General features: G+C 35.9%; 1 protein-coding gene across 1 annotated transcript in view; it reads right to left on the reverse strand.

Annotated features, from left to right (window-relative positions):
* LOC306851571 (1,4-alpha-glucan-branching enzyme-like) overlaps positions 1 to 13,044 on the reverse strand; it is a 153,014-nt gene that overhangs the window by 67,251 nt on the left and 72,719 nt on the right. Inside the window, exon 10 of the mRNA XM_079387902.1 lies at positions 10,313 to 10,411. Coding sequence (XP_079244028.1) covers positions 10,313 to 10,411 — 99 coding nt within the window. The remainder of the gene's footprint in view (positions 1 to 10,312; positions 10,412 to 13,044) is intronic.

Here is a 13,044-nt window from a genome sequence, read left to right on the forward strand (position 1 = left end):
ACAGAACAGAGATATTCAGCTTGTGGGAAGACAGAAAAACTCTGGGACAGTGTGTCCAACACGAATCTGAAAACCTGTCATGAATGCAGCTCAGATTATTCCCAAAAGCAATAATCTACCCTTATAAGAAGAAGAAAAAAAGACGTTTACTTAATTGTAATGAATGTACATTTGCAGTGTACTTCATATCTTAAAAGAATATTTTTAATAAACTGAACTTGGTGATAATATATTGAATAAAAAAAGAATAATTCGCCCAAGAATGAAAGTTTGCTGAACATTTACTCACACTCAGGCTATCCAAAATGTAGATGGGTTTGTTTCTTCATCAGAACAGATTTGGAGAAATGTAGAATTACATCACTTACTCACCAATGGATCCTCTGCAGTGAATAGGTGCCGTCAGAATGAGAGTCCAAACAGCTGATAAAGACATCACAATTATTATTATTATTTTTTTAACTTCAAATAGTTGCTTTCTCCAGTGAAAAAGGGTCTCGTCTGAATCAGGAGAGAAATATGCACAAACCAAGCATCATTTGCAAGGCAAAGGGTTCTAAAGAAATACTGTATGTCAGTGGATTTTGATGTAAGAGTGGACTTTTTCACTCGAGGAAGCATTATTATGGATTATAGACTGATATTTTTGGTCAGAAGTAATGGTTTAAAGTTAAAATGCTTTAAAGATGGATTTGTTTCTTACAAACATGCAGTTTTTTTATTTTTTACTTCACAAGACATTAATTGATGGGCAGGAGTTGTGTGAATTATTGTGAGGTTTTTATCAGCTGTTTGGACTCTGACGGCACCCATTCACTGCAGAGGATCCATTGGTGAGCAAGTGATGTGATGCCAAATTTCTCCACATCTGTTCAATCAAGAAACAAACAATGAAGAAACAAACAGTGGCATAGAATGAATTTCCATTTTCATTCAGACCAACGCGAAAAGTGGGCGGGCAATATGCTAATGTTTCATGTTGACATGTCGTTTTAAAAACAACTCGTTACAATAATTCAGAGTCGACTCTTTCTTTTGACAGACAATAACTTTACACATGGTACACTTTCAAATTTAAGATTTTGCAGGATGTTTTCATTCACTTAGAGCTGTGTTACACACTGCATGAAAGGTCATTTTCAAAAATCCATATTAGAGGCACTTTAAAAAATCCTTGCTGAATAAAAGTATGGACCATTGACACTCCTATTTGAGATTGTAGATAGAGTGTCAATGGTCAATTTGAGAGATGGCGGTAATGCACTTATAAGTCTGCAATCCGCCGTAAAGCAAGAAGAAGAAGATGATGCGTCACGCGCCGGCTGTTGTGAACGCGCTAAGGACAGCTGGACCGGGTGGCAGTTCAGAGGTAAAAAAATTACTGTTGAGTTTCTTGCACAGACCAATCGTTTTGTGTCTTTGTGTTCTACTGAAGAAACAAAGTCCCCTACATCTTGGATGCCCTTGGGGTAAGCAGATAAACATAAAATTTTCATTTTTGGGTGAACTATCCCTTTAATTCCTTTCAAAAAAATAAAGTGAAAATTGTACTTACCCCAAACTATTGAACGTAAGTGTATATTGTTAGAAAATAGTTCTATTTTGAATAAATACTGTTCTTTTTAACTTTTTATTCATCAAAGAATTCTGAAAAAAGTATCACAGATTCCAAAAAAAATATTAAGCAGCACAACTGTTTGCAAACACTGATAATAAATCAGCATATCTGAAGGATCATGTGACACTGAAGACTGGAGCAATGATGCTAAAACTTCAGCTTTGCATTAAAATAATAAATTACATTTTAAAGTATATTAAAGTAGAAAACTCTTATTTATTTGTTTCTGTATTTTTGATCGAATAAATTGATGATTATTTTTTATTTTTTAACAAATATGTTGAAGTGCACTTTTTTTTCACAAGAGAAACAATCCCAAACAATACAATTTCAAGATAAAAAGCAACGCCTGACAGAGAAAACTCCTTTACAGTAAAAAAAACACACCATTGTCTGTAGTTTTACTGACAAAAACATCAAGTTCTACACATCAGCAACTTTCCAGCGGCAAACAAGGAGGGAGGAAATACTTTTTTGTATTCCTCACATCACTCATGGCGATCTGTTCTCGTTGTGTCTCTTCACCACACACACACCCCCCCCTCGGGCCCCCTGTGCAGCAGACTGACTGACAGCAGCGAGGGAAGCCCATGAGAGTGACAGGCAACCATGTGCTGGGTGAGATTGTGTCTGACAGGTGACTGACACGCAGGGAAACCTTTATATTAGCCCACAGCCAAACAATCAATGGAGAGACAAAAAAAGGCCGGGGTGTTGTAAGCATCACTACCGCTGCAATGAAGAGTCTGCTGAAATGAGAACTGAAAGCCATCGCTCTTCATCTTCATTTATCGCTCAGGGTTTGTTCTGAGGGAAAATGTCTGTTAGGGAAACCTTTGAATCTCACGAGGTGACACCTTCGAAACATCTTATATTTAAACTAACCTGTTGCAGACTGGTGTATAACTGTGTTTCTGTCGATTACAGGTTACAGAACAAGAATAATGGCCAAACAGAACCACACAAAAGGACAAACAAACAACGTGCAAGACACAATATAAGAATTTTACTTAAATATAGTAAGGTGGACAACAGTTCAAAATGATTCATTAGGATTAATCACATTATGTATTTGTTTGTTTGCTAATGCATTTGCATATACTTTAATTCCACAAACACCACAATGTTCTCATTTTGTGGTGTTAATTTATTGCATGCATATTCCATGTCAATATCATCTGGGAAAATTAAAATAATTGCTAATAAAGCAGTTGCATGATAGCAGACTAGTAAAGCACTGAATAGACAGAAAATAGCTTTAGAAGTCAATATATTGTTTGCTGTATTCCCATCTCTCTGAACATAAGCCTGTGATAATAATAATAATAATAATAATAATTAACAACATTGTTATTATTATTATTATTATTGTTTCTCATTTTAAACATTAGTTTGTTTATAATCGTCTAATCTAATGTCCCTTTTTTTACATGATATATTCCATGATTTATGATCTTTATTTCTCACTGACTTTTAACATTAATTGACTGAAAGAGAAAAAAGTTGTATTTATAATAATAATAATAATAATAATAATAATAATAATAATAATAATAATAAGTAAAACGTTTCCTCTTTTAGTCAGTTAAAGAATTTTAATTTAAATAAATACATTTAAATAAGCTTAAATTTTAAATAACCTAAAGTGTAAAATAGTAGTATAGAAATAGTATTAATAATAATGATTTTTATGAATGTTTCTCGGAATCTTTGAATTCTTGAATTCTTTAAGCTAAGTTTAGGCTAAGTCTTTATGATCTGCTTCAAAGCTGCTATCATACATACTCTGCATGCATATTGTTCTGTTTTATTCACAGAGAATATGATTGAAGAGCACTTCAAACTTGCGAATAAGATTAAAACAAAAGTTTGTCTGTCTGATCACTTCATCCCACTATATTGGGTCACACATATAAAATGTGAATGTAGGGAGTCCTATTCCTGTATAATTACACCCACAACTCCCTTTCACAGAACTATTAGATTTCCTGTTCTTTTACTACCAGCGTCAGAAATCATTTGAATCTTTCGGGATGTGAAATTCCTGTGATGCTTTTTAATATAGAGACCAAAATCTTTGGCCATTTATCACATCCTACATTTTTTAGTGCCATATCAGTTGTATTTTAAGACAATCTAAGTGTGTTTTGAGGTTAGGGGCATATTGTGATGATAATTCACATTTAGGGCTTTACATAACCCCAAAAAAATTGTAATCGACAAATATGGGTTTTTTTAAAAAGCTGATGTAAAAACAATGTTACATATTGTCCCTCCAATGGTGAATATGTGATTACATTACCAAATGGGCACACAAAGGCAGTATTTTAAGCTTTAAGGTCTCAGATGGAAGTAATTTACCTTATTATGAATCATCTGAGTCAGGAGGCATTATATTTCAGTACTTTGAATGCAATTAATAGACAGATTTTAACTATAAGTATACTATATATAAATATTTACCCTATATAAACAAAAAGTCTTAAAAACACAGTTTGTTTTAGACTCTTAAGTCAATGGAGCACCATTAACCAAATGAGAGAGGACGAGTCCCAAAATGCAGCATGTTGGGAAATGCAACCCCTAATCACTGTGAGGTGCAGAGGGCCAGATGGGAAATGCTTCTTCTCTGTTTATCTCCTAGCATTACACACCACACAGCTTCCCCTCAATTATCATCTGACAGTTTAATTTCTGTCTGATTGTAGATTCTATCAGTCTCTCCTTTGAGTGAGAACTCTCGTGACCCCATCTTATTGACACAGAGAGACAAAGACATGATGTGATGTAATGCACAACTGCAGAGCAACATAAAGACTCAGTGACTGGTGTGAACATATGAGTCACGGCATTGTGAGGGATGCAAATCTGGGTCGCATCTGCATAAAGGCATCGCAATGACTTCTGAGATGGGTTTTCGCATCTACAAAGAATGCCATTAAAGTTCACCCAAAAATAAAAGTGATGACATTATTTATTCACCCTCATGTCATTCCAAATTATTAAATTATATAATTACATAATTCATATAACAATATATAATTAATATAACAAATTATATAATTAATTCCACATTTATACATACATACATACATGCATACAGGTACTTGAATCTGATTGGCTGAGAGCCTTCTCCATGAGTGTGGTATTCTAGTGATAACAGCACTCTAATTGTTTCACCGCTTGCAGTATTTCTCACAGTGAGTGTCATGACAGATGCCCAAATTTGATAAATAATACTGTTTTAATGTCACAGAATAGAATTTTAAAAGGTTTTTAAGGCCAGAATGTAGTTGTTTAGACTTCAAATACACGGTTTGTTAATAAAGATAATGTCTATTTGAAAAATTACTATGTAACATTTGTGGCATAACGTTGATTACCACAGAAATAAATTACCACTTTAACATAATTCATTTAATTTTTTCTTAAAAAAAGAAAAAAAAAAAAAAAAAAAATGGTGTTACTGTGAAGCACTTACAATGGAAAAGTCGCAAAACTAAGCATTAATATAATCTCTGTTTTAATAGTACAGCCACGTAACTAACTTGTGTTAGCATGATTTTAGTGTGACAAATTTACTTTCTAACTATTTATGCTTAAAGGTTATACACAATTTTGCAACTGTTGCCATGACAACAATGTATTAAACCCAAAAACTGTACAAATGATGGTTTAAAGCACTTTACAGCTCTAATAATACAGTAGAGTTAATGCAAGTATTTTTTTTATTTAGAAGCTTGACATTTTTGCTTAGAAATCCTCCAAGAATAAGCTTCATACATTTTCAAGTCCCTCACCGCAACCTTGATTTCTGCTTTTTGTGTGTGTGTGTTTCATGGTATGACCTGAGGGTGAGTAAATATTGATGAATAATGTAGAATTTGTATTTTTTCTCTTTAATGGACTATTATATCAGAGCAAACGGCTTGAAATGGAGAGCTCCGCAGACAGAGGTGACTTCAGACCAGTCGTAAGTATTGTATGTTTAGCTGGGAAACAGGGCCGAGGTTCGGTATCTCGCTGTTCTCGGCAGCTTGTGAGGTATTCTTCACTAGCTCTAATTGGTTCCATTACATTTCAATTTGTTGGACTCGGACAGAAGGGCACTGGCTAAATTAGAGGGCTTTTGTTATGCCATCCATTGGAAGCGACAGTGTTTTGGAGCGATAATCAGGTACAATCAGGCAAACTTGTGCTGCAAGCCTTATCTGCTTCTCTTATTACGACATCTTAATTTCTCAGAGGCTCTTGGATGTAGTCGGGTTGCCAGTGTGGGCTCAGAGGTCGGATTAATCAGGTTGGCTGACGTTAAGAGCAGGGCTGGGATGCGTGTTTCTGCAGGCAGCGTCGCCCCACTGGAATAACAACTATAAGCTTGCTCTTAAGGTAATCTCACAAAACCTGGCAAGGAGAAGTCCAGGTCATATTTCACTCCTAAAGAATATATACCATGCTTAAAAAACAGAAGTATATTTTTACGACCATATGAACCGATGTTCATTAGAAGGGGTGACCCAATACTTTTGGCAATATAGTGTGTGTGTGTGTGTGTGTGTGTATATATATAAACTATACTAAACTATATATGTTTCTGTCTTTGTGAGATTCAGTGCATCTAGAATATTTGTTGTTGTTTTTTGACAGACCTCGGAGCAGGGGACCAACTCAAACTTCCCTGTCAAAAATATATTGGCTCACATACACAGATATGAGTCGCACAATCTTCTGCGCACATCTGTGTGCCCTCCTTTCTTTTCTTCACACAAACTCAGAGTCATCCGAGAGCCCTCAAAGTGCAGTCTCATCAGTACCCCAACGCAGAACGAAATCGATAGCGGTGTCGGATCAAAACCCCAAATAAATACTGAATGCTGGGCAACGTTGTATGAAAAAGCAAATATTAAAAAACCCGCAAGCAGCAGCCTTTATGCCATTCTAAACACTGATCCCGAGTCAGTGGAGCGGACACCTTTGTGCGCGGAGAGTGCAGCACTGAGTCAGTCTGCTGGAGCGGAGGCTGATGCTGCTGGTCTGGTAAAAAGCCCTGTATTCTGGGAAGCCTTGTTTAGCAATGCAAGGCGATTCTCCATGGAGGCTGTGCGCTCAGCACCAACAGTCACCCCTGCAGTGTACAGGGCACACACTTCTTTTTTTGCTTTTACAGTATAAGACTGTCAAGGTAAACAGGAATGCAGAGAGGAACGTTACAAAATACAAGAGAAAAGAACCTTGTAAGAGCTGGATGTTTCAATGAACAAAAATACATTAAAACAATCTTCATATAACTTTATGATCTTACATGGAGCAGTGGACAACAATGTGAATAATGTCATAATGCTAATAAATTAACCTTTTTTTTTTTAAAGAGTCAATTGTACATCATAACTCAATATGATCTAAGATGTATCTAATAAATACTACACATTTTCTGAATCATGCATAACACTGTTTTGATTTCATATACAGTAACTATGTCACTGTTTTACAAAAACAGTTATTCAAAATGTTGGTGTCAGGAAGATTTTTGTTAGATTATTATTAAATTAATACTTTTATTATTCAGCAAGGACACACTAAATTAATCAAAAGCGACAGTAAATACATTTATAATGTTACAAAAAGGTTATTTTTAAAACAAATGCTGTTCTTTTTAACTTTCTATTCATCAAAGAATCTTGGAAAAAATATATCATGATTTATATAAAAAAAAATATATATATTACACACAGCACTGTTTTTAACATAAGAAAATGTTTCTTGAGCAGCAAATCAGCATTTTTGAATAATTTCGGAATGATCACATGACTCTAAAGAATGGAGTACTGATGCTGAAAATTCAGCTTTAAAATCACAGGAATAAATTCCATTTCTAAATATATTAAAATAGAAAACTGTTATTTTAAATTGTAATAATATTTCACAATATTACTGTTTTACTGTATTTTTAATAAAAAAAATAAATACAGCTTAGTAAGCATGAGAGACTATCAAAAACATTTTAAAAAATCTTATCGACTTTTGAATGGCAGTGTAACTCCTCAAAATATAAAATCATGTAATTGTCACTATTAACATAAATCTATAAATTAAGTCCTTGTGGAAATTCCACTTGTAAATTGTACATTTCTACTGATACAAGGCCGAGATATTAAGATTGTAAGATGTAAATACATATTTGAATCATTTAAAAAATCCAAGCAATTCATATCATGTAGTTATCATTTTAAACAATTATGAATTATGACAGATCACTGGAGCTGTGTGAAGTCCCCTCATGCTTCAAACGCTCCGCCATCATCCCTGTCCCAAAGAAACACAAAATGACTGGACTTAATGACCTGTGGCCCTAACGTCTGTAGCCATGAAATCATTTGAAAGACTGGTTTTGGCTTATCTGAAGGACATCACTGGACCCCCTGCAGTTTGCCTACAGAGCAAACAAGTCTGTGGATGATGCAGTCAACATGGGACTGCACTTCCTCCTGCAGCATCTGGACAGACCAGGGACTTATGTGAGGATCCTGTTTGTGGACTTCAGCTCCGCTTTTAACACCATCATCCCGGAAACCCTTCAGAATAAACTAACCCAGTTCTCCATCCCCACCTCCATCCGTCAGTGTATCAACAGCTTCCTGACAGACAGACAGCAGCTAGTAAAGCTTGGTAAATTCACATCTAGCACTCGTACCATCAGCACTGGAGCTCCTCAGGGCTGCGTTCTCTCCCCATTGCTCTTCTCCCTCTACACCAGCGACTGCACATCTAAAGACCCCTCTGTCAAGCTCCTGAAGTTTGCAGACGACACCAGACTGATCGCCTCATCCAGGATGGTGACGAGTCTGCTTACAGACAGGAGGTTAAGGAGCTGGCTGTATGGTGCAGTCTTAACAACCTGGAGCTTAACACGCTCAAAACTGTGGAGATGATAGTGGACTTCAGGAGAAACCCCCCTGCTCTCCCCCCACTCACCATAATGAACAGCACTGTGACTGCAGTGGAGTCATTCAGATTCCTGGGCATCACCATCTCCCAGGACCTGAAGTGGGATATTCACATAGACTCCATTGTCAGGAAGGCCCAGCAGAGGTTGTACTTTCTTCGCCAGCTGAGGAAGTTAAACCTGCCACAGGAGCTGCTGAAACAGTTCTACTCCACCATCATTGAATCCATCCTCTGCACCTCAATAACTGTCTGGTTCAGCTCAGCTACCAAATCTGACCTCAGAAGACTACGGAGGGTAGTCCGGACTGCTGAGCGAATCATTGGTACAACCCTCCCCACTCTCCAAGAACTGTACTTATCCAGAGTGAGCAAAAGGGCTGGTAAAATCACTCTGGACCCCTCACACCCAGCACACTCCCTCTTTGAACTGTTACCATCTGGTCGACGCTACAGAGCTCTGTGCACCAGAACGACCAGACACAGGAACAGTTTCTTCCCTCAGGCAATCCATCTCATGAACACTCAATAAATAAACGTAGAACACACAACTATAATACACTATCCATTCACCACACTCACTAATTTTATTTTTATTTTCTCATTTCTAATTTGCACATACTTGATCTGTACATACATAGTTGTCTATACTATATATTGTGTTTTTGCTGCTTTGTACATTGCCTATTTGGTTATTTGTTGTTATTCTTTTATTATCTGTGTCCTGTCCTGTTGCTGTCTTTCTGTTGCACTGTGGAGCTTCTGTCACTATAACAAATTCCTTGTATGTGTAAACATACGTGGCCAATAAAGCTGATTCTGAATGAAAGTGAAATGGTTTCAAAGTAAAACACCAACAATATGACACTGCATATATGCGTCTTCAAGATCATTGTGACCATTTGAAGTTTCCAGAGAAAAGTGGAATGAACCAAATTTGTTTCTAATTACTTCAGATGACACAGAATTGTCAATGAATTTCTGAAAAAAAAAAAAAAATGGCAGAAAACCTTGTGGTTAACTGACATGAAAAAAAAAACACTAAAATAAAGATTTCAAACTGATAGTTTGCAACTGTGGCTCTCTGATCAGTCAGATAGCTGTGCTTTGCCTTGCACTGCTGCCACGAAAAGAAAATAATCCAAAAATCTCCATACATATTTATCCATAATGAGAAGACCTTCATTAAAATGCATACCCACAGAAACAGCGCAGAACAAAGGAATGCTTTAGATCAACTCACAGAAGAAACCCTAATTAAGAAAAATGATTGAAGAATTGCCCATAATTATACTTTTAATTATACACACTCACAAAAAAGACAGAAAAACATTACAGAGAGTATTGAACGCATCCTAGTTTCCAAGAGCATGACACTATTAATATATATCAAGCCATAAAAATTGAGATACGCCCTATTTATCTGATCCGCCGGTTGTCAGTCTAGTTTTGGAGCAGGTTCTGGATACTGTCTATTCAAACCTAATTCCCCCGAGAAAAAGATAGAAACACACTTCGCTTCGGAATTACAAGCAGGACAAGTGTGTGATGAATGAGACACTTAGCATGATATGGCTAAAAAAAACTGCCACCATCCGGAGGGAATATATTGGAATGCGAGTAAAGTGCAGTAGGTTGTCAGTTACACTTACAGTAGGACTGTACAGTAGTTGCATGTATGTTGAAAAGAATTGAGCTAATAGTAAATTCTCTTTTATGTTATTCATCACTTCATATTAGAAGAACACTCACTTGAATCCATTTGTCTGGAATGGCCATGGCCAGGCGATAGTCGAAACCCAGACCTCCTTCTTGGATTGGACGGCAAAGGGCGGGCATACCGGACACATCCTTAAAAAAGAACACATTTCTTAAAAACACAACAAAATGTAGAGCTTAGATTTACTGTTAAAGGAGTAGTTCACCCAAAAGTGAAAGTAGATGAGTTTGTTTCTTCATCGGAACAGATTTGGGGAAATTTAGCATTTCATCACTTGCTTATCAGCTGTTTGGACTCTCATTCCGACGGCACCCATTTACTGCAGATGATCCATGGATGAAATGCTTAATTCAAGCCCTTCCACTCTGTGTTTACCATGGTCTGTCTGAATACTGGATTCGGATTGGTTGGCAGGTGTGCATTAAAACCACTGTATGCACAGGTAGTGAGGTAGTTCCAAGTCAGTTTAATCACCATTCTATATTAATGTGCTGCTTTAATTAATGCACACAGATCCACACACACACACACACAGAGAGAGAGAGAGCGGATCATAGATGGTGATGCGCAATGCTTGTTGTCAATGCTGGCCTGCGACTATTACTAATAAAAAAGCCTAGATACTGGATCACTACAATGAACGCTTGTGGTAATATATTGCCATTTTAGACTATAGTTTAGCAATTAAAAAGCACATTCGAAAAATAGCTTTTGCAGTGACAACTCAACTTAATGTTAAATTTATACAGTCAACTTTCAATAGAAGCCGCGAGAGTCTTTTGGCATCTTTTTTTGTATAACTTCATGGTCACAATCAGGAAAATCTACTAAGCCCCGCACATACCAAGAACGATTACTTTAAAGATAACTTTAAAGAGGATATTAGCATCCACACCAGTGGATAATATCGTCTGTTTATTCTAAGCGCATGATCATCTGCCGCTTTAAATTCTCGTGCACGTTATAGCAGGATGGATTCTGATTGGGTGTCAATGTTTGTATCATTCATCAGCTGGAAAAAAAAATCATTCTGAATGTGATTCTAACTATATCGTTTCTCTGTGCCTGTAGCGTTTTAGCTGTGATGTGGACTGAACGATTTTTAGAACTATATCTTTATAGTTACCATTGTAAAAATAATTCCGTAAAATTTACGGTAAAAAAAAAAAAAAAAAAAAAAAAAAAAAACTGGCAGCTGTGGTTGCCGGAATTCTACCGTACAAAATATGGTAACAACATTTTAGATTTTAACTTAAATTTACAGTTAAATACCGTAATTTCATTAACATTTATATAAGATATTAGACATTTATATTCTTTATAAGACCTTTATAAACATGCTTTAAAAGTATTTGACAAGAAACCCAACACAAATAATCATTGATTTATAACAAAGATGTTCCACAATTGTTGTTTAATGTACAAAATTGTTAATAACCTTGCACCCTCATCCTTGAGTATTCACATACTGAAAATATAAGACAAACAAGAGCTTTGACAAGAGGTGATTGTGCAGTTTTGGCAATTTGGCGATTTTGGCAATTCTGCTATTTCTGTAAGAGCTCTTAACTGGAATAATTTACCAATTAATATGTGTCCTAGATTTGAAAATATAAGTCAGGTTTGTGATCATTGAATATTCTTGTGTTTTGAAACGGTAATTTGGTAATTAAATTAGTAATTTGGATTGATTTATTGTACATGCTATTAAATTGATGCTTTTGTTACATAATGTGTTTCGGTACTCTCCTGCCCAGGGACAGCACATACAATGTAGCCCTGTAGCTAATTCTGGGGCAGTCTTTGACTGTCCATTGTCCACGCTAAATTAAGTATTAAAAAACGGTTTCATTATTCGTAGAAAGAGACAAGCAGACGCAGATAACACACACACAACAGTCTTCCATCTCTCGATCGATCATTAATTCAAACAAATGCTAAAACACATTCAAATGAATGTAGTCTTACCACACTATTTCATCTCTGTGTCTGATTTGAAGAGAGCAGAGTGCTAGAGCTAACGTGCTGTAACCGACAAAAATAACAATTTTTACCCTTCCGGTCAAACATTGCGCTGCAAACATCATTAACAGCTTTAAATGTGCACTCTGCTTTGCGACGGGTGGTTCTTGGCCTCTGCGTCATCATGCATTAAAATTGTTTAACGCACAGCTAGCCGTGCATTCTCTCTTACTAAAGCACTGCAGAAAATGAGAACACAGAAAATACATGCATTAATTTTACATGAATTGTATGTGTGTATTTTATGTTTATGACTACATTGCTTATGATGCATCACATTTTGATTATGTTATGATTTTTAGTTATGTGATTGTTTACTTTGTAATTATGATTATGTATTACGCTGTATGCTTGTTTTTGTTAAAACGTACTTTAAGTAAAATATAAAAATGACTTTAGACTTCAAGAGTGAAACCACATACAGTACTTTTCTCATTCACGTGGCCTCCTGCCAAATGTAGGTATTTAAAATGTAAAAATAATAAAAATAACCAGATAAAACATCTGATCTACCTTTTAATATCCACATTCAATTGGACTCAACTGATAAAATGTTTAATTCGTTTGTACAAAAATTCTCAGAATGCACTACTTTGGCTTTCAAGGCCCAATATCCTCATCTTTGATGGCTATTTTGATTTTTTTTGATTTTCTTTAGCAAAGTTCTATTGCTGCCCAGATTGAAATTTATAACTGCTTCAAAAAAAGTACTGTGTGGACCTCCGCTGGGAAGGAAATATCA

This window comes from Barbus barbus (assembly GCF_936440315.1).
Source record: "Barbus barbus genome assembly, chromosome: 31".
Taxonomy (NCBI): Eukaryota; Metazoa; Chordata; class Actinopteri; order Cypriniformes; family Cyprinidae; genus Barbus; species Barbus barbus.